The sequence below is a fragment of the Tachysurus fulvidraco genome, chromosome 11 (genome assembly GCF_022655615.1).
Source record: "Tachysurus fulvidraco isolate hzauxx_2018 chromosome 11, HZAU_PFXX_2.0, whole genome shotgun sequence".
NCBI lineage: Eukaryota > Metazoa > Chordata > Actinopteri > Siluriformes > Bagridae > Tachysurus > Tachysurus fulvidraco.
Window position 1 is genome coordinate 9717399 of NC_062528.1, and position 27753 is coordinate 9745151.

General features: G+C 38.3%; 1 protein-coding gene across 2 annotated transcripts; it reads right to left on the minus strand.

Moving 5' to 3' along the window:
- Nucleotides 1–11304: 11304 nt before the first annotated feature.
- Nucleotides 11305–26364, minus strand: mnta (MAX network transcriptional repressor a). 2 transcript variants are annotated; one of them, XR_003440803.2, is made up of 7 exons: nt 26034–26364; nt 23005–23503; nt 22852–22893; nt 22548–22659; nt 14223–14415; nt 13293–14119; nt 11305–12418 (listed from the first exon to the last, which is right to left on the minus strand). XR_003440803.2 is itself a non-coding variant. In XM_027147847.2 (6 exons), exons 1-6 carry the CDS (start codon nt 26104–26106, stop codon nt 13401–13403), a joined length of 1638 nt encoding a protein of 545 aa, XP_027003648.2. In that variant the 5' UTR covers nt 26107–26364; the 3' UTR covers nt 11305–13400. The 2 variants fall into 2 exon arrangements, 1 of the variants encoding a protein (XP_027003648.2); XM_027147847.2 differs by having other exon boundaries at nt 11305–14119.
- Between the last annotated feature and the right edge of the window lie 1389 nt (nt 26365–27753).

The window sequence follows — 27753 nt, forward strand, 5'->3', positions numbered from 1 at the left end:
GCCCTTGCCCTCTTGTTAGCTTTCCAGCAATTTGAAGTTTATGTTGGTTCAAGCTCACAGCCTTTTGTAGTTATTACTGTTCACAACCCTCTAATATTTCGGCAAAAATTCTGTAACTAAAATCAAAGAGTAATGCGTTGGGCTGTAATCTGTCAAGACTTTAATCTGGACATAAAGTATAAAAAGGGTAAAGATAACGTTATTGCTGATTCTCTGTCGAGAATGTATTCCTAAACATGACATAATGTTTATTCTTGTGTATGGGGGTGTTACGTCCTTTTCTATTTGTTTTATGTTTTGGGGAGGTGTTTGTGTTTCTGTGCAGGATAAACCCTGTTTGGTTCCTGAGGTTTACCTGGTGCCACGCCCTGCTGGTCAGCTGACTCCCTGTGGCCTATAAAAGCCTCCACCACCACTTCCTGTTTAGCTTTTTGGCTCATTTGCTGCTAACTAGTTTTGTGAATTGTTCATTGTATTTATATGCTTAGCATTCCCTGTTAATACTGACTCCTACCTGTTCTTTTGACTTTGATTCTGGATTGCCCTTGTTTGGACTTGTTTGCTAATCTGTATATAGTTGTACATAGTATTCTTGGGGAGGTAGGGAGACCGATGCCATTTTGTTTGTAACTTTTCTTGATTGTGTTTTTGTTTAGGGTGATAGGGAAGTGATTTGTATTTTTTTCTTTTGTTTAGTAGGGAAGTTAAAGGGTGCATAAATAGCTGTTTTGTTATTTTAACCTTGTCGGCTCCTGAAGACATACACCCACTGGTACACTTGTTTTCCCATTAAAATATTGTTCTTTTTGTTACCCCTGGTTTCTCGTTCATGTTTCGCCCTCACCCCTAGAGGGGGCGTAACAAGATGAACACTAAGAATCCAGCTGTGTGTGTGTGTGTGTGTGTGTGTGTGTGTGTGTGTGTGTGTGTGTGTGTGTGTGTGTGTGTGTGTGTGTGTGTGTAATTGAAAAAAGAGAAATGAAGAGCCCCCTTTTAAGTTGTGATACCTGTCTCCCATCTCTTAATTTTTATCAAACCCATGGGAGTGTGAAAATGATCAAAACACATGTTACTAACTGTTGTTAGTAACAATATTCCTAATTTAACTCATACAATTCAAACACTCATAAAACAGAGATGTGAAGGGAGTTTTTAATTTCTTTGAAAATGATGGCATATACAAAAAAAACTGCACAGGCAACATATAACAAATATAATAGAAATCAAGAAGAAACCGAAGCTGTCCATGATGAGAGTATGAGGAGTCTTTGCTGATTTAATGGTAGAGGTAAGTGTGCTCTGATAAAACACTCAACACAAAAGCTCTGCTGTAAATACATGTATACAAACCAAACATGCAAAGTAAAACCCAGCTCAGGTAAAGTGAGAAACAAACAGTATAAACTAGGACTAGGCAAGAGCAAAAACAAGGAACAAGAATCATGGGAATTCTCATCTCCAGTGTGTTTTCTATTTCTCGAGGCTATAAGAGACTGTGGTAGAATGCATTTGTTGGATGTTCCTCCAAGTTGGATGTATAGGGGAGAGTGAGCTTTGGTGGTCTTCGACCCTGGTCTATATGAAATGGGAAAGCTGGAGAAAAATAATGCTCAGCAGGCTTGATGAGAATTCAAGACTTTTTGCTGAATTACAGTTCTTTCAGTTGCTAACAAGCATTGTTCAATACTGAAACCACATTTTCAAAACTCTTCACACAGTCAGCAAAACAGTCAATGCAGACCAAACTGAGAACCATTTTTCAAAGATGTCATTGCTTTCAGACAAAATTCATTCAGTGACCACACTTTTCAAAATTCAGGAACTCTTTTCCCATTCGTATTCCACAACATGCAAAATACTATGTATTTTCAGCACATTTTTCTAATGCTAACACACTGCATTCAAAATGATTAAAAACACATTCAAAACAGAATTATGGCAAATTCCAAGCATTTATGCAGTAATTATATTAAAATATTCTCAATTTTATAGCCAAAAATTAAAAAAATAATCATTACAAGCTAAATGCAATTTTTAAAAAAAACAATACAGGAATGTGATTTACTGTAGGATCCAAAGGTTGCCCGGGAGAGGCAGAGTCTGTTCTGATGCACAAGAAATTGCCATTGTGGATATGGTATTTGCCAACAATGCAATAAAACTGCGGGAAATTCGGGAGAAAGTGTTGAATCTTTTGAAAATGTGAATATGGTTAGCACAACAATTGCCAGAGTCCTAGAGAAACATAAAATAAGGATAAAGCAACTGTACAGCATACCCTTTGAGAGAAACAGTGAACGTGTGAAAGATCTCCGGTATCAATATGTCTAGGTAAGATGTCTGTTCAGTAACCGAACAGGATACATACACATTGATGCATAATGTCAATTACTGTGAAACTGTCTGCAATTTAGAAAGTAATGGAGATGGAAGCCAGACGAAATCCACATACTTTTATCTTTGTGGATGAAGCTGGATTCAACCTGGCAAAAAACACGAGGCAGGGGAAGAAATGTAGTTCGAGTTCAAGTACAACTTTATTTCATTTCCCAAAGGCAATTTTGTTGCAGCATACAGGCATATCACAAAAACAAAAAACAAACAGAACATAAAGATGCAACGCATGTACACAATTCACAAAGAATAATAATAATAAAAAAAAACTTTTACAATTCTCTCTAAACTTCCCTTTTTTTTCACATTTAGAGAATTAAACCAACACACAAGAGAAAAGGACAGCAATGACAACATAGGATCTGTAAAACATACTCATCAGTGTTTTGTCCACATTAAATTACCTTAATTTCCGCAGATAATACAATCTTTGCTGCCCCCTCTTACACAAAACCTCAGTGTTTGGAGAAAAGGACAATTTATTGTCCAAAATAGTACCCAAGTATTTATACTGTTCCACACTCTCAATACTTACTCCATTCATACTAGTTTGTTGGAGTTGAATAGGTTTCCTCTGAGTACTAAAATCAATAATCATTTAATTAGTTTTTAGAGCATTTAGTTTTAAGAAAGGATTTTGACACCAGCTCACAAAATCATCAACCACAGGACCCTGCATTGTGTCCTCCTCACTCAGTAAACTGACAATTACAGAATCATCAGCAAATTTTAAATTGTGTCTGTTTTTAAAACTACTCCTACAGTCATTTGTGTATAAAATAAACAATAGAGGGCATAGGACACATCCCTGAGGTGACCCAGTAGATGACACCAACCATTCAGAAAAGCAATCATTAACTTTATCTCTTTGTGTTCTCTGTACAAGAAAATCCAAGATCCACCCTTCCAGACTGTAATTCAGCTCAAATTCATTAATAAGTTTCTCAACTAAAATATGTGGCTGAATGGTATTAAAAGCAGATGAGAAATCAATAAAAAGTAATTTAACAAATGTTTTTGGCTTATCCAAATGCTGAAGTAATAAGTGTAAGAGAGTTGCTACTGCATCCTCTACACCTCTCTTAGACGCAAATTGGAGGGGATCTAACAAGCTCTGAGTTCTTTGCATAATCTCTCTCTTTACTAAATGTTCAAAACATTTCATCACCAGAGACGTAAGCGCCACCGGTCTAAAATCCTCTATTGTTCGTACATTTTTTCATTTTTGGTACTGGGATCACTGTAGACTGCTTCCACCGTGCAGGTACTTTTTGTTGTTGAAGGGACAAAACGAAGATTTTATAAAATATTGGTCCTAACTGCTCCGCACATTCCCTAAGTAGTCGACCACTGATATTATCAGGCCCGGGTGCTTTCCTAATTTTACACTGTTTAAAAACGGTTATCACATCTTCCACATTAAAAAACGTGCCATCATACTCCCGTTTGGCATTTACTTTACATTCATTTTTCAAATTCTCAATTTCTTGGTTAAAATCATAGGAATCAAATCTTAAATAAAAATTATTAAATTCCTGTGACAAAATTGCATCCAAACTAATTATATTTTTTATTTTCCCCTCCCAAACAGAGCCTAAATTTCCCTTCCTTAGTTTTAACTCAAGATCTTCCTTATAGGCTACTTTAGCTCTCTTAATTTCCTGTTTAATTTCTATTTTTAGCCTATCACGTTCCTCAATATTTCCTTCTTTAAAAGCCCTATTTCTTTTAGACAGAAGGATCTTAATTGATTTTGTGACCCACGGCTTACTGTTTGGAAATATTCGAACCGTTTTCTCAGGAATTAACATATCCTCACAAAACGTAACATAATTACATATTACATCTTTTTATCCATAAAAAAAAACTGTCCAGTCCATGGGTGTAAATTTCATTTAACAGTAGGGGGGACAATAAATATAAAATTTCTCATGAGCAATTTTTGAAGGGGGGACACAAATAATAGTCTAATTGTACTTATAAAGATTATTATAGTAGCATGGAGATGCGTCATTGTGGGTATTTTCAAAGTTTTTATTCAAAGAAAGTAAAACTATCATAAAAATAATCACAACAATAAAAACAAGGAATTAAAAAAGGTTTAAAATTTTATTTAAAATTAATTAAGATGCTTAATAACCATAGAAATTGATTATACAAAAAAATACAGTTAGGTCCGTTCGACGTAGCACAGTGCTCATTTAGTAAATATGCTAAACAGCTAAACAATATGCTAATTGTGGCCATTAATGTTAAGTTAACATTATGCCAAGTCATCCCAAATAAAGCAATGCATGGGAAACGGCTTTGGTGTGTTAGTTTCAGTGCACTATGCAACAAGCAAGTAAACAAGCTAACGTTAACTAGATAAGTCATATTTTAATCGCTAATATAGCAGATTCATGGAAAATTACATCCGTAATCAACATTTTTGCCGCAACTAAATTATGAATGAGTCTGCATCAACTACATTAAAGAGAATCACTTTATTTAAAGTGAATAAAATCCCCTACTTAATGCAGTTGAACATTAATTGAGCCGCAGCCACACACCTGACTCGTGTGTGCAGAGTAGGTGAGATGACCTGGGAAAGCCAGCAGAGGAGAGAAGCCAAAGGGCATCAAACTTCCCTTCCTTCATTGTTGTGTGGGATAATGTGGCATTCCACCACTCTGCTGAGTGGTTTTCAACACATTTAACAGTTTACCGCATGCAGCTGTAAAAAAATCCACTTTTGTGACTGACACACTTCCTGGCGCCTGTTGGTGGTGCTATGTCCGAGATTCACAATAGGCACATCGATGTGATTGGAATCCTTGGCCGAACATACCCACTGCGTGTCATCACAATAAGACATTTTTTGCTTTAGATATTAGACATCTCCTGTTTCTCTGAATTCGCCATATGTCTCGGCATCATGTTCACCACATTTGATGTCAATCGCATGAATTCCCTCGGAGGAGCATTTAAAAGTTTACTGCATGCAGCTGTCAAAAAATCCACCTTTGTGACTGACACACTTCCTGGGGCCTGTTGGTGGCGCTATACCCGGGACTCACAATAAGCACATCGATGCGATCGGAATCCTTGGCCAAACATACCCACGCCTGTATTCCAGCCTTTGCCCGAGGCTAGTGTCGCACGACTCTGACGTGTGTGCCAGTATAATCAGTGCTTATAGTGACTACTCAGCACAGTCAAAAAAATGTGCTAAAATTTAAAAAATATGATACAAACTTCATAAAATAATAGCACAGTTTTGGCAAGCATAGACAAGCCATTCTAAATAACATCAAACATGCATTTTTAACTACACAAAATGCACTGAACACAATCATGAACGATGATTAAACAAGATGACATACAGGGAAATGTCTTATTAACAACTTTGAACTGAGGATGTCTTTGGATTAATGAATAACCTGTCTTTTTTTATGAGGAAAGTAAAATGGTGAAATGTCATATTTTTTTTTTTTTTAAATCTGCTTATTTTATATGGAAAGGTTCATATGGGTAGTTGATGTGACATGGCTTTTTCACTGTCACAGGAGATAAAACATTAATTCACATTTTCATAATTTAGAATACTGTAAATGGTTAAACATTTTCTTGTTTTATATGAATTTGTTGTTTTAATACCCAAGTTATTGTGAGTTTTTTTAGAACTTTGAGCCAAATCTCAAAATTGTCCTATGGTGTGACGGTAGACAACATTATTTCATAAATATTACATTTTATAAATAAAGAAAATAATGTTTAAAAATCTTAATGAACACTCCTGGCATAATTGTGCAAGTGTCTATTTCACTAAGTGGCCATCACTTTTCATATACATACATTTCTAAAAGTGTAGGAATTTCATAAAGTTTGTCACAGAAAAAAAATGTCCTTTGGTGTTATGCAAAAACCTAATTTTAATTTGGGCAATATCATGGACAAATACATTTAATTGAAAGACCCCACTCAAGGTCATGTGACTGAAGACCCCTATGAAGGCCATGAGAAGTGCACATGGTAAGTATTTCTCTCAGAATTGTTTAAATATTTAACTATGTTTTAAGACCACTGAAGTTGTTTTTTTGTCCTTTGGTGTGACACCATTCATCTATTCATGGTGAAAATGATTCTAATTAGTACTTTCATGTAAAATAAATATCACTTTAAGAAAATAATGTTTTAATAATGTGAACAATTCTGTCTCAAGTATTTATTTTATATTTAATATAATTTCTTAGTACTTTTTAAATGTCACACCATAGGACACATTTACAGTTGAGTGAAAAAGTGAAAAAAATATGTGAAGTCATTGACAAAATGAGTGACCAGTACTATTTTCTGAAACTGCAGTTTTCATACTCCACAAATATATATGCATTTATATGTATTTTTTCTTAAAAAGTTATGCTTTCCAAAAAAAGTACTTTTTCTTGGTCATTTGTCAACTACCCATATCCATAAATGTAAATAGTCTGAAAAGAAACCAAACATTTTCCATTTTAAGCTGGAAATGAAAACTTATTTTGAAACTTTAAAAGGACTTACGAACCTAATAGCTGTCAAATCTTTGGACTTTTACAAGACTGTTAATTCCTCTTTTCTTAATTAATTATATTGCTCGATTCCCTTTATTAGTATTTTTTTTTTGCTTTTTTTTTCTTTCTCTCTTTATGTTGTTACTATTCTAAGATTTTAATATTATGAGATTGTATTTTGTTACCTGTTATCATTTGTTATTGAGAAAATAAATAAAAAAAATTGAAAACTAAATAATAATAATAATAATAATTAGAACGGTACATTTCCTGAAGAAAATGTGAATGTGCTTGCACGTGGCAAGTTCCCCTCATCGTGCTGAGTGTTTTATGTTGTGTAACTGAGATATGGCTTCTTTATATTGCAATATGGTTCGTAAGGTGCACTACATGGTTGCTAGGGTATGGCTAAATAGTTACTATGGTTATATTTGCAGACTAGTTTCTCACCTGCAACAAAAGAGCACACCTGAAAATCCATTTATCTTTTCCTGAAACAAGTGCCATGAAGATCTTGAACTAAAGCATCAATCAGTGATTTTACTGGGAAAAAATATAATCACATTACAATAAGGATCATTAGTTCAAATTTAATGTATTAACTAACATTTACTAACCATGAGCAATAAATTATTGTATTTAGTAATCTTTGTTAAAATAAAGTTTATTCTTTTGACATTAATTTGAATTAATGGGTGGCTCTTAAAAGAGCCATTGCTGCTCTTAAAAGGACATTAGTTTAAACTGAAATAAAAAATTATAAAAACTACACTGATAGTTGAAAACAACAAAAAGTTATACAAATGGCAGAAACAACAACATATGTGACCGCAGTGCCGTCCACGGCACACCACCACTAGGGTATGAGGCTGCATCAATATCGTTGTAGCTTTTAAGCATTAAATCCTCTAAATACACGTTTAAATTTTATTATGTTTGAAATAGACTCTCAGGATTTTATTAAGCCTACACACAAAGCATAATATGATTTATAGCCATCATACTAATTTAATCCAAGTTGATAGTCACCTGAACTAGGCGGCACTAGTCCAGTTGTTTACTTACCTTTAAACGCTTCCCTTTCTTCACTGGGGCAATATTTTCCAATTACAAATGCTTGTAAAAAATCCCCAAGAGTCTAAGGAACTGGAATATGTAAGCCTTTTAATCCAAAACGCTTTAATCCAAAACGCTCGCCTCACATATATTACGTTTCTGACCGAAAACTGTAAACAGCAGTTCACTTCCATCCGTTGTTTCGGCTCTCACTTCTCCTAGGAGGCTTATAAAACTACACTGAGTGTTTTATGTTGTGTAACTGAGATATGGCTTCTTTATATTGCAATATGGTTCGTAAGGTGCACTACATGGTTGCTAGGGTATGGCTGCACAGTTACTATGGTTATATTTGCAGACTAGTTTCTCACCTGCAACAAAAACACCTGAAAATCCATTTATCTTTTCCTGAAACAAGTGCCATGAAGATCTTGAACTAAAGCATCAATCAGTGATTTTACTGGGAAAAAATATAATCACGTTACAATAAGGATCATTAGTTCAAATGTAATGTATTAACTAACCATGAGCAATAAATTATTGTATTTAGTAATCTCTTGTTAAAATAAAGTTTATTCTTTGTTCATGTTAGTTCACAGTATATTAAGTAATGTTAACACGGTGTTAATAATGTATTAGTAAATGTTGAAATTAACATGAACAAAATTAATAAACGCTGTAGAAGTGCAGTTCATTATTAGTTCATGTTAAGTAATGTGGTAACTAATGTCAACTAATGAACCTTTATTATAAAGTTTTAGAAAAAACAATACTGTCCAAGGGATTCGAACCCCGAATCTCTGCATGCTAAACGGATTCGCTAATGTGAAGAATGGCGCGTCTACCAGTACCCAAGATTTATTATATCACAGTCATTCTTATCATTCTTTGTGATGTACATGTGTCATATGTTTAAAAAAGAATTATGTAATGTGAGGAGACAAAGAAAAAAATGCGCTTAATTTGAATTAATGGGTGGCTCTTTTTGTTATACAAATGGCAGAAACAACAACATATGTTACCGCCGTGCTGTCCAAGGCATGCCACCAAGAGTTTTAAGCATTAAATACACGGTTAAATGTTATAGTGTTTGAAAGCTTAGACTCTCGGGATTTTATTAAGCCCACACACAAAGCATAATATGATTTATAGCCATCATACTAATTTAATCCAAGTTGATAGCCACCGGAAATAGGCGGCGCTTACCTTTCGTCACTGGGGTAATATTTTCCAAAACAAATGCTTGTAAAAAATCCCCAAGAGTCTAAGGAACTGGAATATGTAAGCCTTTTAATCCAAAACGCGTTTCTGACCGAAAACTGTACTTCCTCCTTGATCTTTTTCTTCCAACGTTGTGTGATCTGACAGATTCACTGGTGTCTGCTGCCCTCTTTTGGATGTTAGCACATCTACAGAGAGATTTTAAGAATTCCCCATTCAAGTCTATGGGGAAAAAACACCCCTTTGAAAAAAGTATACAAGAGAATAAGAATGTGCTTTAGCAAGCACATTAATAATAATAATAATAATAATAATAATAATAATAATAATAATAATAAGTATGCAAGAGAATAAGAATGTGCTTTAGCAAGCACATTAATAATAATAATAAGTATGCAGTATAACAATAATGATGCCTTGCAAACACCATTAATAATAATAATAATAATAATAATAATAATAATAATAATAATAATAAGTATGCAGAATAACAATAATGATGCTTTGCAAGCACCATTATTAATTAATTGGCGGTCTGTCTTTGAGTCTCTTGGCGATGGCATCACTAAAAGTGTAGTCTTTTACTGATGAGGTCAGGTTCTACTTTCTTGCGATACCTCATGTGACCACAAGAGGTCACTTGGCTACATTATGTTACACCTGGTAATGCCAGGACAATAATATAAGATGCGTCTTATTGTCTATTCATATCTTTTGACACAGGGAGAAAGGAGGGAGTCATGTGGCTTGTTCCCTCGGAGCGAGCTCAAATAAAGTACAGAGCTTAGCAATTATGAGGATGATGACAGCAAGTCTGGTCACTATTTCAGCCTTCTGCCTTCAGGGAGAAGGTACTGGATCCTGGAGTATATTCAGGGTTGAAGATCAGGACTTTCAACAGTTAATGGAGTTAAATATAGTACACTATATCTTTGAAAATAATAAATTGGGAAATACTGTAAAGGAATATTTTAACCAGAAATTACACTCGGGTGCTGCAGAGTTCTACAGGTCATGTTTATATATTGTAGTACACAATGTGGTCAAAGTCAGGTCCCTTCCCACATACACAAATATAATGCATAAATTTATTTGAATTTCTTACCCCACTTTCTGAATCCACTACAGAGGATAGATTCTTTGTATCTATGAGTGTATGGAAAAATCTCTGGCTCCATGATCACACTAAAAGGGCTGGTCTGTTAGTTAATTGTTCTCTGTCAAAAACTATACTGTATGATGTAAATGAAAATTAAATATACCAGACTCGAGCGATATCCAGAGGTCTGACCTTTATATTTGTGTTTTTGGTTAATGGTTAATCAGTCACTTATAGACATATATTGAATGTGTATGATTCTTCTGATTTTATATTCATATTTGGTTTTGACATGATTTAACTTTAATTATGTAGAGTACATGCTAGATTTATGACTTATTTATTGCTTTAGTATCCAGGCTACTACCAAAATACCAAGTTCCTTGAGCACAAACTCGTCTTGTGTAAAAACTGAAACAAACACGGCATGATAATAATAAGTATGCAAGAGAATAAGAATGGGCTTTAGCAAGCACATTAATAATATACTAATAAGCATGCAAGAGAATAAGAATGTGCTTTAGCAAGCACATTAATAATAATAATAATGTATCCAGGCTTTAGTATCCAGGCTACTACCAAAATACGGGGTTCCTTGTGCACAAACTCGTCTTGTGTAAAAACTGAAACAAACACGGCATGAAAGAGAACATTTATAATTCATTCATCTGCCATCCTCTTATATGTTGTTTCAGTTTCAAAGAAAACGAGATCTACCAGAAATAATACATTGGAATTAATGTAGTGTATTTTAAACATGCAGATAACAGTGCTGTTTTGGGTCTCCTGTTCAATAGTGTGCTAATTCATCCAAACTCCCCAAAACATGACAGTAGGAGGTTGATCTAAACTGCTTGATCTTAAGTGTCTCTAGGTATGAATCTGTGCAAGGTACTCGGTAATGAACCGGTGTCCCATACAGGATGTGTGCCCGGTGTTCCAGGATACAGCGATTACTGAAAAAGAATGAATATAACCAAAACAACTCCACGAACACAGTGCAAATGTATCAAGATTTTATTTGTTCAACATTTGTTCTAGATTTGCTCTACCTCTTCATTTAGATCTTTACCATGATGGACAGTTCAATCTGTGCAGCCCCAAATGTACAGGCTATATACACACAACATACACTTTCTCCATAGGGAAAAAAACTTTTTGTATATATAATATTAATGTGGACAGAGGTCAGAAAGGTTGCCCCATAGTATACAGTACTATATATGGTCCCTAAAACTGTTTTTCCCTGACAATCCATTCATGTACATGCCAGATCAAACATGCTTAACCAGAAAATGTGTTTTAGCTGGTGAACATGTGCCTCCTTGTGTGTGTAAACACAATCTTCAATCGGATTTCAGTAAAAAATAAGTTCAAACTTATTCATGAAGCATAGCAATGAATGAAGGGGCTCTGCTAGTTTAAGTGAGTACTCGGTAATATCCATATTGTAAACCTGGGCCTTTCTTTTGTGGGTCACTTGAGCAATATCACAGTGTTAGAGGTTCGTGAGTCAAATCAGAGGACTTGCAGGTCTGTGGAGTGTTCATTGTGGCTCAGTAAAGACACACAGGCATCTGGATTGAAGTATTGTAAATGCACACCTGTCTTTCTGAATTTACACTCTTACAGGATCACATTTGTGTTACAGCCTGATGTGTTCACAGAAGCTTTGGATAATGTACTGTATGTCTTCTACACATTTTCACCATGTACTATTAGTCACAAACACTCTGTAAAACACATACAATCAAATTAAATCAGCATCAATCAGATGGATGTTGACAAAGCCACACACACAGTAACACTTATTATGCACTCCTGCCAAACAAAGTTAACATCGATCAGCTATAACATGATGAAGGCTTTGCATTTTCCATCTGAACACAGAAAAAGTACATTCACAATAAAGTTCAGGATCTTACATTTATTCTTTTACTATATTGTAGCCCCTCCATGGCACAGTGATGGCTATAGAACTGTAACCTCAAGTTTTGCTGGCTAGGCTGGGCAGTGGAGCAGAACCCGTGTTCTGCAGCTAATGGCTGGTGTGTTAGCTGAGGGTGCAGTTCCAGAGAGAGGACACCAGAGGACGTCTGTGCAGCAATGAAGAAAACTGCAGTGCCACAGAGGCATGGTTAAAAGGCACAGGAGATTTCCTTAGAGTCCCTCAGTTCCAAGACACACATCATACATTCAAAAAGCAATAATGGCAACAACCTGAATGCTAGATAGTAAAGATTCAAGAAAACATTCAAGAAAACTGCATGCTCCTGCAAAGATACTTTCTGATAAGGATGGACTAAAAATTTTAAATAAACGGCATATAAAAGAGCAGTTACAAAATTGGTACAGCTCTAGATCTCAATTTCCAAACTCAAATTATCACATTTCAAAGCATGGTTTATTAGAACAGTGTTCTATTAGCTGATGAGAGTGAAAATGCACAGAGCACTACAGTCAAGCAATCCAAACTATCCTGACAGTAACCTGTCATAATCCTTATAGTTACCGCACGACTCCAATATTTATGCTCCTGGGGCTGGATGATATAACAATGTTTATTTTTTGACAATGACTAATTGTATTGTTACTTCTCTTAGCAAGTAATTCATTGGAAATTAAATGATATATTTGTACTAAATGATTCATTTAGTCTTCTGTTCTGTGGTCATTTACGTTTGTATCCAAATATAAAAAGTTCTTTAGCACTAATCACTTCCTGGCACTTTGTGAGCAAATGTAAATACAATGATAAAAATTATGTATTGTGAAATTGTCTTGAGTAATTGTGTGATATTTCTGCCATATCAGCCACCTTTCTGTTTACCACGTCTCTCTCTCTCACACACACAAACACACACACAGTAGCAGCATGAAAGAGGACACATTCTAATTTTATCCACACAAAAGGATACAAACACCCCCCCCCCATTTACCATACAACATAACTGCTATATATAAATTTGATAGATTTGTCTTAGACTCACCACAGATTTTTTTTTTTATTTGGAATGTACTGCTTTGTCTGCTGTAATGCTGGATGTGACTAGCAGAAGTTGTGCTAGTAAGTTCAGAGCCCATGTCAGCCTGTTCTCTCATGCCAGCTTCAGTGTGCTGACAGGGAACGAGGGCATGGTTACCATGGTAACTGGGTTGAGGACAGTCTGGCCCACAAGCTGCGGGTGATGTGCAAGCACCTGATGCCCAACGGGCGCCTGTTTGGCCAACGCTGGGGTGCCGTTGGCCTGACCATGTGAGAGGGTGTGTGAAATGGTGACTGGTTGTGGGTATAGCGTGGAAAGATGGGTCATCGGGTGCACCGTGATGTGCCCGATGGTCTGAGGTCCAGGTGCAAGCTGTATGGCACTGGTGGAAGAGGATGGGGAAGAGGTGGAGGAGGGGGCGATGTGGGCTATGTGCTTGGTGCCTGTCTGGGTGACATGACTGACAGCCTGGATGACAGAAGCGTGTGAAGAAGCATGAGTGATTACTGTTGGCTGAATGCTGGGAGTGGCTACAATATGCCCATATGTCAGGTTGTGAGGTGCCACCATGGCCTGGGGCTGCTGGTTCACTGAGGCCTGTGCAGGGAGCAAGGAGAGTGAGGGCGAGGAAGGATGAGCGGAGGCCGAGGTCAAGGCAGGAGATGCAGTAGAAGCTCCTGGAGTTTGGGAGGGTTGGGATGGGACACAAATAGTTTGAGGCAGAGATGGAGATGGCTTCCTGAGCATTGGCTGAGGCACTCTGGGTAAGGAAAGAGGTGAGGTCAACACACCCTCTTCCTCAATGTCCTCGTCCATATTATCTTCACCTTCTGTGGGATGCAAATGACAAAACAAAGACAAGGATGCAGTGAATTGCTCTGATATGAAAAAGATTTTTTTTTTTAAATGACACGTGCAGGTAAGTTGACTTACCTGAGGCTGTGGAGGTGGATGCTTGGTCATCTTCAGGCTGGACTGTCTGACGCAGAAGTCGCTCAACCTCTATTATGTCCATCCTCTGGCTAAGCTCATTCTTCAGCTCAGACAGCCTCTGCTGAATGGAGATCTTCTCACGAGCCAGACGCTCCATCTCATGCTCATACTCTTTCTCTTTCCTTTTCAGAGTCTGTTGACAGAACAAAACCGTTGAATACTTTCACTTCCCCCCCACACAATCATAATAGGCTGATGTGCATGCAGGGATGGGTAACATTAATTACGTTTACTAATGATTAATTAAAAAGCTGGGGCATCCTAAACAACCCCAAAAGCCCCTTATTTGTGAACTGCAGCAGGCACTGGAGCCAGGCTTTGAGTCTTTGAGGCCCTGACTGAAGCAGCTGCAAATGTTTTGGAAACCAATATCAAACATTTCATGCATGGAAATACTGACTAAAATGGTGATTCAAATTAGGTGCAATAATGGAAACAGAAGTTCTGTGTTTAATAAACCACAGAATCAACTGGACAGGAATGATCTATTTTATTGCTGTACTTTTGAACATAGCAAAGTAAACAGGAAAAGCCACGATGTGTCATGGTTCAAGACTGCAATGCTATGGCTTATTGCAACACCCACAAAAACTGTACCTGGGACCTGAAAATGCTCACAAAACATGGTTAGTAAGCTTGTTTAGTTAATGCAGATAATAAATGGCCAACATTGTAGTAAGAATTAACAAATATTTTGTCTAGCCTTCTACATAAAACAATATAATGTAAAACATTCAAAGCTTAAAAATATATATGCAAAACAAATTGTAAATTATATTTTAAAAATTCTCTCTCTCTCTCTCTCACAAACACACACACACACGCAAAATGCCTAATCCTCACCAGTGGTGTAATGAGTACAAGGTTTCTTCAAGAACCAGATGCACAACCGTTCAACTCTATTGTACTAGTGTATTAAGAATGTTTTAGACTTTAGATCCAAGCCTGTTCTCTGTAGCAGAGGTAAAGCTCAGTGCTCATGTCATGGTTGGTGGAAGGAACGATCTCCCAGAAAAAGGTCAATGTGGTCCAAGGTCATTGTTCTGTGTGCGCTTCTCCTAACCTCAATTTCTTTATACAACACTGTATCAGAGCCTTTCCTTTCCATTCCACATTCTCATCAACCGAGCATAACCAGCCCTGCTCTGACGGCGACACTATTTGTCTGCTTCCTTGTTACCTTCTTGAAATTATAAAGATAGTTCTATTCAAGTCAAGAACAAGAGCAAGCCTGTGTATACATAATCAGTCATGCTTCCTCGTATAGGCCACTGTTTATGCTTTTTCACAAAGCTCTCCCGTTCCCAGCCCAGGCTCATGTGGTGCATTAAAAGCCCTGCCCACTTCTGGGAAGGGGCAGTTACAGTAACTCTGCACGAGTAAACAGGTTCAGCTAGTGCAGCATTGTGGTGGGTGGAGCTTGTGGGATGTGAGCTAAGCCAATCAGAGCTGGACATCTGGGCAGAGAGCACTGAGTCAGAGGCCCCACACATACTAGTGCAGGAAAGAGATCACAGCTCCACCCCCGTCATCAACACACGCTTCGGATACATCAATCCTGATTTCATCCACAATAGTAGTACTCACAGAGAGAGGGGTGGTGGGGTGGGGAGGGGTGTAAGTTAAACACTGGGATGTGGCTTAGTGACCCAGATTCGAGGCTTAGTCTGCTGATGCACGATACCCGTGCTGGCAATATGCACACACAAATAAGTTCTTGTAAAGAGCTTTGAGAAGGATGGATAAAGATTAATACGTCTGTACAAACACAATAACCTGGTTCTGAAATTAACTGTGAATTCATTATTGATCACAATTATTAAGAAAATTTAGTTATAACAGTAAAGGCTTATATCCATGAACAGATATAATCCTGCAAATGCATTATAATGCATTATATTAAGCACATTATATGCATTATATTAAGCACATTTCGGACATTTAAATACAATAGGATACAAACAAAAGGAATAAATGAATATATGCCACATTACTATGCAACCAATTAGACACATCAGATGGGAATTATAATACAACACGTTTCAGAAAAAAAAAGCAAAAAATGATTACACTACATTGAACTGAGCTCACCCATGTCATGTTTATTTATGTTTAATTAGTATTAAAATACAATTCACATGTAACTAGATTTATAACCGTGTAGTGATGATGAAACTGAAATTTATACTTAAAGTGTTCTCTGTGTTGTAACGTGGCTCTCGTGTGCAGAGCTAAACGAGGATTGGTGCCATAAGCTTTATCTAAAGCTGCACCTGTCTGAAGCCTTTATCCTGGATTAGAAATCCAATCTGTGATCTTTCAAGTCCATATATAACACATTAAACAGAGACAGACTTGCTCTTAGAGCCACCGGTTACCCATAGTAGGGTTTAGTCAACACGGCTCAGAGAATACACTTAACAAATAGGAGGTCTAAGCTGTGGAACAACCAAAAAGAACTGAATCTATAATGAAAAAAGAATAGGCACAATATGTCTGTGTGAGTATATAGTGCACTTGAAGAATAATAAATATTATTTTTACAATTCCTAGTGCATTATGGTATCGCCTGCATATTTACACCAAATGTCATTAGTAGTAGTGGCTGATATGGTGGATAAAAGGAGATAAGCAATGTATTGTTGTCTGTACAAATTAAAACACAGAACAGTGCATCTCTGATAAACAATATTCTTTCCTGTAAACAAACCCTAGCCATGTGAGGAGACGACGTGACCATTTATTGGCAAATAATAAAATATCTACATGGTGATGTGATATTTCAAAGATATGAACTTCAGTAAGAAATATACTATATTCGTAGATCTAAATTCAGGTGAATATGACCTCAGTGTATTTGGATTCGTTTATCAGAGACTGTGAAATGCCACAGATCAAACTCAGACTGAATAACACTCATCCTCTTCCTCTCCACGTGCACCAGGAGAGCATGATCATGGCACAGCACCACAACAGTGAGGGCTTTGACTTGATAGGCAACAAAGACGTTAAAGGACATTCAAAAAGAAAAGACTAAACAGACAGAACCATACACCAGTCAGCGTACAGCATTTACCACAAGGGTCCCGCCCCATTCTGGTTCAGCCAATAAGATGCCGGGACTCTTTTTCGTTGTCAAGACAGCAGGAAAAAAAAAAAAAAAAAAGACTCTTCTTCTTGGTAACTGGATCCCTGATCACACAGCGAGGCTGAGAGCAGAGTTCACCCACAGAGAAAAGGCCTCGCTGTACTAATTTCAGGATTTTCTACACACCAAAGTTTATACAGTACCACTAACCACAAATGACTGAACTCTTGAAGCACTCCACATTTTACTCAGCAGCTGTGGTTTAAGCTGTAAACAACAGTTCCTATTTTCACATGCTCATAAATGCTTGTAAAGCAACATTAGCAGTGCAGTCATCAAAATGGCACTAAATTTGGTTAGAAAAGGAAAAATAGAAAACATGCTTATATCTTCTAACTTGGGTTGTTTCATAAGGACTGTGGAACGAACAGAGAGCGCTTCTCTTGCTCAGGGGAATAAATTAATACCGCTAATGACATGAAAGCTTTTTTTTTGTGTGTGTGATGCGAAAACAAGGCTCCTGTGTTTTTCTGAACAGATTACATAATCCAGTAAACCTGACAAAAGGCAAATCAACACATTCACCTATGCTAACTAAACTATGCATTAGCATCTCCTTTGTAACTGTGTAGGGCTTAAAATCTTAACGTTCACCAAACATAACACTGCTATTTAGCAAAAGAAATGTGAATTCACCTGCCACAAACCCATGAAGTTCAAGCTCATTTATAAGCTGCTGCTTATATGCGTCATAATTATTCATCCTGAAATAACATTAACACTAAAATAAACAGTTTCGATAAGTGAACCAATTTCACATCGTATACTTCTGTTGTACTGGCTGAAAGTGGAGTCATTAACGTCAATTAATTTAAATTAGATGAGTGTTTTAGCTTACTATGATAGACTACTCCACACTATGCTAGTTTGGTAATAGTCTGTGATAATATTGCTTAATAGCAAACAGACCGAAACTATTTAACCATATTACCAACATTTAAATGGTCAGCTTGTAAATTAAATATTTTAGTGGTGATGCTATTTTGTAGCCGCCTGTTTTCTACAAGATGCAAATGATCCAATTTGAAGAGATGCATCAAGTTCTGCATATTGTTTTGCTTTCTTAGGGAAGAATATTTTCTTTAGTGTGCAATCGTAGAAGTATAAACTCCCCCATCTCTCTCCATTCCCCAGTCTAGACTCAAAGCCTCCAGCCCCACCTTTGTGCATGTAAGTGGAACAGGTCATGCTGTGCTGAGAAGGTTGACATGTCTTGGGCATAGTCGCATGCAATGCGAGTGAGAAGCACATGGCCAGAGCCAAAAGGAGGGACCGATTTTGACTGACTCGACTCCGTGGGGTGCTAACTGACTCATTTCTGTAAAACGGAGAATACAAAAAAAAAACAATGTGTTGAGCGCAGCAAGAAAGAGCAGCTGTATAGAGCCACATTGCAGATATTGCAGATATGCTGCCTAAGATATCGTTTAGAGAGAACCATCTTCTGGCTCATCTTAAAACCTTCTCTCTTTCCACTTTATTAGACAAGGAGGAAAATCATTATCAAGTTCAAATGTCAATAAGTTACCAGCTTATCATCAGCTTAAGAAAAAGATATCATGAGGCACATTCTGCATTATTTTTTTTTATAGGTCAGTCAGTCAAAAAAAGCTCAGAGACTGTTATTGTACCCAGCAAGAACATAAGCTGGGGCAGCAATTACAGTCTGCGATGAGGTGAAAATAACAGTGGAGGGAGATCAAAGAGTCTACCTGTTTTTTCACCCCTGTAAGTCATTTGAGGGAACAAGGCTGAGGCACGACTGAGCTGGAGGGCCTTTGTTGCAGAAATAGACCCCCTGTGATGCATATTGACAGGGCAAAACAGCCCTGACACACTGATTTATACAGCTATTTTGACTGCTGGTCGCTACGACTGCCGAACATGAGCCCCAAAAGATGAGTAATCTAGGTAGAATTTAGACTCTGTGTTATTGAGACAACTTGCTTGTTTTGTTTAATGTAATGCTATTCCTAGATGGTTTAGTTGTGTTGCAGCCCCATTGTACTGTTGCGATTACACAGAAATACAACAAAACCTAACTAGTGGGAAATCTACACGGTTAAAAAAACACTGTACAGTTAGGAGTGAAAAACAACAACGCTTGGCTTGAGCACTGCAGGAATGTAAGCTGTGAATGCTGACAGAACTCGTGGCATCTGATTGGCTACCCTCCATGAGTCGTTAGCACAACACTGAATCTCATTTAGTCCCTGAAAAATGAATAAAACTACAGCAAATACGACTTTCGTTTAAATATTAGTAGCTGCGTTCAACAAAAGCAGTCTCTCAGCCTTAAAGCACAAAAATAAATAAATAAATCACACAAAGAAACTCAGCTTCTGTGAAGCCCATTATAGTTTGCAAGACGTAATCACAAAGCGAACGGAACATGTCGTTCTTTGAAGCACGATGTAATAATCCGGAAAGATTTGTGAGTTTTACAGGGTTATTAACATGGTCAGAGGCTTGGCAGAAGCTGCCAGTCTAATCTGTAGCTGAAGCACTAGCTGCATCTGGAGCAGCATGGCTGAGCGCTGGATCACAGGGGTGGGGGTGGAAAAGGGCTGACGTCACATGTCTCAGGCTAGCCATGTGCTCAGCGCTCATGTGGCCAGGACAAGAATGAGGCAGAAACTGGATGAGCGAGGCAAAGAGAGAAGAAAGGGAGGGAGGGAGGGACTACAGTAAGTCATAAAGTTTCAACACAACATTTAGGAATGTGCATCCTCATTTATAGATGTCTCATGCAGTGTAAATTAGTGTTAAGGAAAATTCAAAATTCATATAGGCTCATTAAAATACAAATCGGTGATTACAACAAATGAGGGAAAATCCACTTATTGTTTAGTTGACTTCCTTGGGCACGTTCACAAAGAAGTGAAATAAGGAAGTGTGAATATCCCAGAAGTTTAAAGCCCTGAGGTCACATGGTGCCAAGAGTATTGCTTCATGAATACAGGCAAAAGCCCAGAACATGGAAAGAAAAATAAAACAAAATGAAAAGTAATCCAAAGCAACTAATCCTTAATAACATCTTCAAGGGAGTGTGGCGTGGCCTCAAACCCTGAAGCGCATCGCCTCGGGCACACAGGGCACTTGCTGTCACAAACCACCTTGTTAACAGCCCTTGCATGCACTCATTAGCCTGAATGGGAGGGAGTCATTCTGCGCTCGCTCTGTACAACAAAAAAAATGGCTCGAATATCGGTTTATCAAACCTGCCATTTGCTTCATCGCTAAAGAGGACTAAACGCTATGGTGGGTGTAGTGTACAAAAGATGAAGTGACAGGAGATACACTAAGCAGCCAGTGAAGAGGATATTCAAATTGCAACAGGACCAAGCTGTCAAGTTAATCATTTCAGATCTGCAATAAACCCCATGGATGAGAGAGATGTATGCTGAGATTTTATTTAAAATAAAAATATTGTATAATGCTTTTAAAAAGAAATCATATATACAAGTCAAAGCACCAACTAAATATTTCACTGATAGTTTTGTAATTAAACAGTTGAAAACAATTAAGAAGAAAAGGGGAAATAAAATGATTTTATCTAAAGAAATAAATTAAAAAACAACCAATTAAATTGGTCTGGACCCAAGTGCTGTAACCTATAAGGCCAAGAGAAACACCCTAATTGCAAAGTCACACCTTACAAGTCCTGCACCAAACAGGAGCAGTGGTAGGAAAACAACACAATAACAATAGTGACACTAAACACACAACGATGCTAGACACCGTACTATAAAGGCACCAGAAGGTGATCCTGCAGCTGGTTGCCATAGCAATAATATGTAACAGTGTTTGGTGCAGCTAGCTTTCCAAATCGGTTTTCTCCAGATAAAATGAAACATTCTAGAGATTTGTATATATGCATTATATTAGAAGAGATGAAGGAGAAGCAGTGTGTGCTCTTTGTACGGATCTTGTGCGTTCTACCGTCTTCACTCCTATTGGCAGTTGTGCACAAAGTTGCTCCGTTTTTGCAAAGGTAAAATTTTTTTTCAACTTGCTGGACACACCGACATCTAGTTTCAAACAATCACTGTTGCTCAGTTACTGAATGTCTCCAGATAATGAATAATAATGGATTCTGGAAGATGTACAGTAACATATACCAGGGCTCTCACATAAGGTACTGATACTGTATTGTCCGGTCAATCAGCCCTACTGTGGACCAGAAGCTTGCAGCAGCGGACACGTGAGGGTCACCTGTTTTTGACAGCCTGGGTGCTTCAATTACAGCCTCATGTGTGTCTGTGTGTGCAGGCGAGAGACAGAGAGAGAGAGAGAGAGAGAGAGAGAGAGAGAGAGAGAGAGAGAGAGAGAGAGAGAGAGAGAGGTGTTCTTACACACATTTTTTCCTCTAACCCCCATGTATCCACTAACTGATGATGACTCAAAGCTCATTAACTTTCCATTACAAGCACTGAGACATTGCGGGGGGATGTTTTTTTCTTCTTCTACATTTTTCTTCTGAACTGTTCCGTTTCGTTTTTCCCTCCTCTGCCCAGCCTCAGGCACCTCAGCACATCTAAGCAACTCAAAAGGGTTTCACTTGTCTGCATGTTGATCAGAATCAGGCTGAAGAAACACATACAACGTTATCCTGTCATCCTCCACTCCAGCCTGTTGTTACCTGCTGCCATTATCTCCATCATGTGATAAAGATCTCAAACATTAACCTAAATATTGAAATATTAGGACGTTATGTCTTCATTTCCACAAAAGCTGTTTATTCCATAACTTTCACACAGTGCTGGACAATTGGAAACATTTCGCTTTATTCAAAATGAATTCTGACTCAATTTGTTCTCACGTATACTTGCTTTAGATTCAGAAAGAAACTTGACAAACATTCGTGTGATGCAGAATTTAAAATTACAATGACCATCCTATTAGACTTAATTGTAATATCTAAAGAAAATTTGTATTTGACTGTATTTCAGACAACCAGGTCACTAAAACTTAGAAGTAAATAAACCATCGGTCTCTTGTGAAACATGGTTTTGGATCATGTGAGTGATAAACCAGAAAAACACCTATATGCCATGACCTGCCAAAGACCAGCTGATAAAAGACAGATAATAAAAGACAAGAAAAGCCAAATCTACCTGAATATATCTTAACGCACTTCTCAGCACACTCAGATTGGAGGTTTTCTTTTCATCAACATTAGGGATGTTCTTCTTGAGGGTTTCGAAGCATTCCTTCAAGTGTGCACGCCTATAAGCAAAAAATAAAAAACACTCAAAGCTAAGCTACTGTCATGGTGTGCATTTGAATGGAACATCATAAAAAGTTAACAAAAGCCTTTGGGCTTACATGTAATGCTGATGTCCTCTGGAGAAGCAGATTAAGCAACAAATCTCCAGTAATGTTATGCAAACAAAACCCAGAGCCTACAAATGAACTCACCTGTTTTTTTCAAGCTTGTTATGCACTTCCCTTGTTCCTGCCCTAAAAACAGAGACAGAGAAATATTATTCTCCAACTAAAAAAAAAAATACAAAACACATTCAAAACTTTTGAAAGTTGATCGCAGAAAGATAACTTTAATCTCTGACTCACCCTCCAGGTCTTTTTTTGCCGTCCAGGCCACGGAGATCATCAGCTAGGTTGGTTTTAGCCATGATGCTTGGCTCTGCAGGTGCATTTGCTGGCTGGGGAAGAAGAGCATGATGGGAGGCTCGAACAATGGACCCAGGGTAGGGATGAAGGGGCTGGGATAGTTTTGTGCCGTTAGTCTGAAGGGGTAGGATTGCATGTTGGGGCAGCGCATGCTGAGACGAGGGTGAGTGTGTGTCTTTGGGGACGTGGGGAGATACAGGTGATATGGTCGGGCTGGCCACTGAGATGGGAATGACCGCTATTGGAATAGAGGAAGCAGGATGGGTAGGAGGAGGAGGAGAGGACAGGACTGATGAAGGAGTGTGGTTACACTCTGGACTCAACTCCTCCATTGAGGTCAGGTGATTAGCGTGTGCGACTTGAACGCTGGGAGGTGTTTCTGCTCTTTGCTTCCCTGCTTCCTGTTCGAGGCGCAGTCTTTCCCAAAGCTCATTCTCTTCTACAGGAAAGAGTTAAAGAGGCTACTTTAATTAGTGTCACATACCGGAGGAAACACAAACAGTATTAGAATCTGATCTGCCCATGACAACTGCAGATGCTCTTATGATGTTAATGATACTTTAACAAATCCAAATCCAACTTATGCTGGACACTAAAATGAATCAAGGCAGGTGTGTTTTCAAAAAAGTGATTGTGTGCACACTTTATATTACAGTCACCAATAAACAGAAAGACAAAAATAATCATGATCTAAAGTACGCTCGCTTTAGGACATCGTGTTCAGTCTGTAAGATAAAATTACTCCTTCTGACTCTTAAGGACTCCATCATCAACTTACAGCACACAAACTCAAGCCTCGCTGCTGGATATTTACCAAACCTTAATGTCGTTGCACACAATTTGATACCAGATATAAAATTGGCTGCTATGGGTAGGTGCTTCAAATACCTACTCCTAAAGCATGATTAAAAAAACACTGCTTTCACTGAAAAAAAACAGAGAAGGTAAGGAAACGGATCTGTTTGAAAAACAAGTCACGTACACAAAGGAATGCATACTTTTCCTTTTAAACAGAAAGATAAAAACAGATCGCTTTTTATTCTATAGTCTATAAGAAGAGAACCAGAGGTCCTAAAAGGCCTATCGTTGAAGTAGGAACGACTTTTATTCTTCAGTATAGCATTTTACAAGTATTAATTTAAACAAACAGATCATTTAGTTGTAAATTCGACATTTTGACTTGTTCAACTGCTGATAAATCAGATACCGAGGTGCAGTAACAAGCATTGCAGAGTATTAATCTACACATCAGGTACCTTGTGCTTGTGAATTACTCACTGATTAGGTCAGAGGCTACTACACAGCAGCAAGCCTACCTAAGCCACATCCTAACGTGTTTGATGAAGTCAGAGCCTGCGCTCAGCTCAAGCACATTTAAGTATTAGGCTCACAGTCACAGATGTGAAATGGAAATTGTGTCCTCCTGAAAATCTGGGCTCCAAGTTCCTTGTTAGACTGGGTACTAAAACTTCACTGGTAAGCCTCATTACTTAAGTAATTACACATTCAAGATCCACATTCAGAGTATAGGTAAAAGTGGATACAGCAGAGCGTCATCAACGGGTTCATAGAAAAATCGAGTAGATAATTCATCATCACAACGTCAATAGCGACGGAACCGGTCAGTTATATTCTGTGCATTTGTTGAGTTACAGGCTTTAACAATCCTTTCTACCAATGCAGTAAGGAGGTGCTTCTGTAAAGCATTACGCGATCGGATGCTGCTGCCTCGGTCGGTCTCAGATCAGCATTATCTCCCCACTAAGGAATGCTCTTCATTTTCAAATTTGTCGGTATAAAGTGTCTACTGAGACCTATAAGGCGTTTGTGATGCTACACCAGTGGCCTACAAGCCACGGCAGCTGACCATGACACCCACCCCCAACCAGTGATGCTCCTCTAACAAGCAGACATATAACAAGTGGATGCGGGAAGGCTGTCCAGTTACCATAGCAACACACTTGTAAGCAACATGAAATTTTCTGCATTACCGCAAGCAGAAACACGACCATTCTATTAGTTTCCACCTTGTTCCTTAACAACTAAAATGGGTCAGACCCTCAGCCCTCTTGACAAAGTTAACAAAAATGTTTTTGACAGAAACTATTTAAACCTACAAACATAATCCATCCTTAACAGATACTGTCATATATTTATTCGTTTTTTTTTGTTTGTTTTTTTTTTACTATTTCTATTATATTTAGCTTTAAGAGCGTAAAAAAATGACACACGCACTCATTTTGACATAGGTAAATATAGTTTACTTAAACATTTGTGCAACAATCTGGGCCTACTTTCCACAGTCTGTACAGAGTGCGCGCGCACGCCTGGCGCGCACATGGCTGAGGGGGCGGGGTTTGTAGCACGCGGATTCTACTACGGGGGCGTGGTCACGTTCATCACGTTCAACACGTCACCAACAGGAACGCGCTGTTCCGCGCCAGACCAAGCCGCAAAGAATAACACGAGACAAAACAAGAGTGTGTCGGTTTAGTACAGTGACTAAAGTCATAATGCATCAAGGTGCACCGCTGGCACACACACACACACTCACTCTCTCACACACACACACACTCTCTCTCTCTCTCTCACACACACACACACACACGTAGCTCTTACAGCCGCCACCGCCCTTAGGAGAAATGTAGATGTGTTTAAACTGAAACCATGTGATGAAACATTTGAACATAAAAAGTATATTTTATTCCATTCAACATCACGTGTAAATGACAACCTGCAACGAGCACAAAACACTTCATACATTAGGGGAAAGTGTCAAATTACAGCAACACACTTTACATCTCAGGAACATCTCAGACAGCTCTTTATTACTGGTCTCTTTATTACATGAAACATCTAAAGAAACACAACTGTAGCTGTCACACTGACAGTCTGTAGATCATAACAGGACCCATCAAGCACTCTGTGTAATCAGCACCACACACACTCACACTCTTACACACACTTACCACGTGTTTTCTGTTGTTGCTGGGCTTGCAATTCTAAAAACTTTGCTGCCTCCAGAAGCGTTTCGATGCTCATGTCTGTGGTGTTAGTTCAGTTCCGCACAATAAAACAGCTGAGAAGATCCTGATCTGGGGCAATTAAAAATATATATTTATATATCTTTCGTCAGGCACACTGGATCTCCACTTAAAAGGAAGGGGGAGAGGGGAAAAAAAAAAAAGAAGACGCAACCTGATCCCCCCCCTTTGGAGGATCTTCTACACACGTAGTAGAGCCGCAACAAGATGGCGGGCTGTGAAGCGCCTGAACACTCCGGCCGGGGCCACAGCACAGCCTGCTAGGCACTGACCACGCCCCATCCGTTTACCCCGCCCAGAAGGGGTGCAACCAAAACACGGAGCGGAATCCGTGTCAAAATACCATTACAGTCGGTAAGCTTCATCCGATAGTACCCGAATGACACCATACCCGAATGTTTAACCATGTTTAACTTTAACCTCTGATGTAGTTTGTTCTTAAAACCCTTACGCATTAAATAGCGCCGTAATCCCTGCAGGACTTCTTTAGCATTCCCTTCCAGGTTTTACATACGATAGTTGCGCAATTGCGCGTGTCCGTAATAAATAAAGAGTCCCGAGCAGCCAATAGGAGGAGAGAGCAGGCGGCATGGTACCTGCTCACGTGGGAGACATTCGGCAGGTCTGACGTCTATAGTGCCAAAGGCTCATCAACTAAAAGTCCTCAATGGAGTGGGTGTAGCTTTGAAGGGTTTATTTGCTGTAATAGTAAAACATACACTAAAGCGGGGTTTCAAGACAAGACACGAACCATACAAGAGATATTGTATTTTTAAATATTGTATTTAAAAGTTATATCAACAACAGAAAGGATTATTTTAGTAATTAAATCATGCTGGTAATTTTGTGCCAATTGAACAATTAACGGGAGAGGGGGGGCAGAGAGAGACAGATATATATATATATATACACACACAGTTTTACACACACACACATGCACACACAGTATATACAGAGAGAGAGAGAGAGAGAGAGAGAGAGAGAGAGAGAGAGAGAGAGAGAGAGAGAGAGAGATCAAATACCGGTAGACACTAATCAGATTTTAGGCAGCTGAACATGTTAGAGCCTTGATGCCCGATGACGCTTGAGATAGGCACAGGCTCCCCGTGACCCGAGGTAGTTCGGATAAAGCGGTAGAAAATGAATGGGTGAGTGAGAGAACATGTTAGAGTTGTGTGTCTAAGTGTGTCTACCAATGTCTACCACCACCTAGACATGTGCAGATGATCATAAAAAGCCCCTAAAATGCATCCTGTGGTCTGGTGCACAGTCGAGAATAGTGCAGTACAACCCACATTACCGTTTTTTGTTGTTTTTTTTGCAAGTAGTTTGCAAAGCATATTCCTACCAAAAATTGAATAAAAAAAAAAACCCATTAAGTTTCAGTTCCATTGTATGAGCTGTTTATATCAAATAAAGCCTTTGATTTTTATTTTTGGTTAGTGGTGGCATGTATTGGTACATGCTCTAAAAGACACATGTAGTGCAAGTAAGCACATTCTGTTCTCATAATGTCACATGATTCCCACAGGTTTTGCAAATGGGGTGCAAAGTCCCTGCTTAAAACAGATGTGCAAGCCAGAATAAGCACAGTAGATGATTTATCTCTAGGATCAGAAATCTTCACATGACCCACAAAAATGCC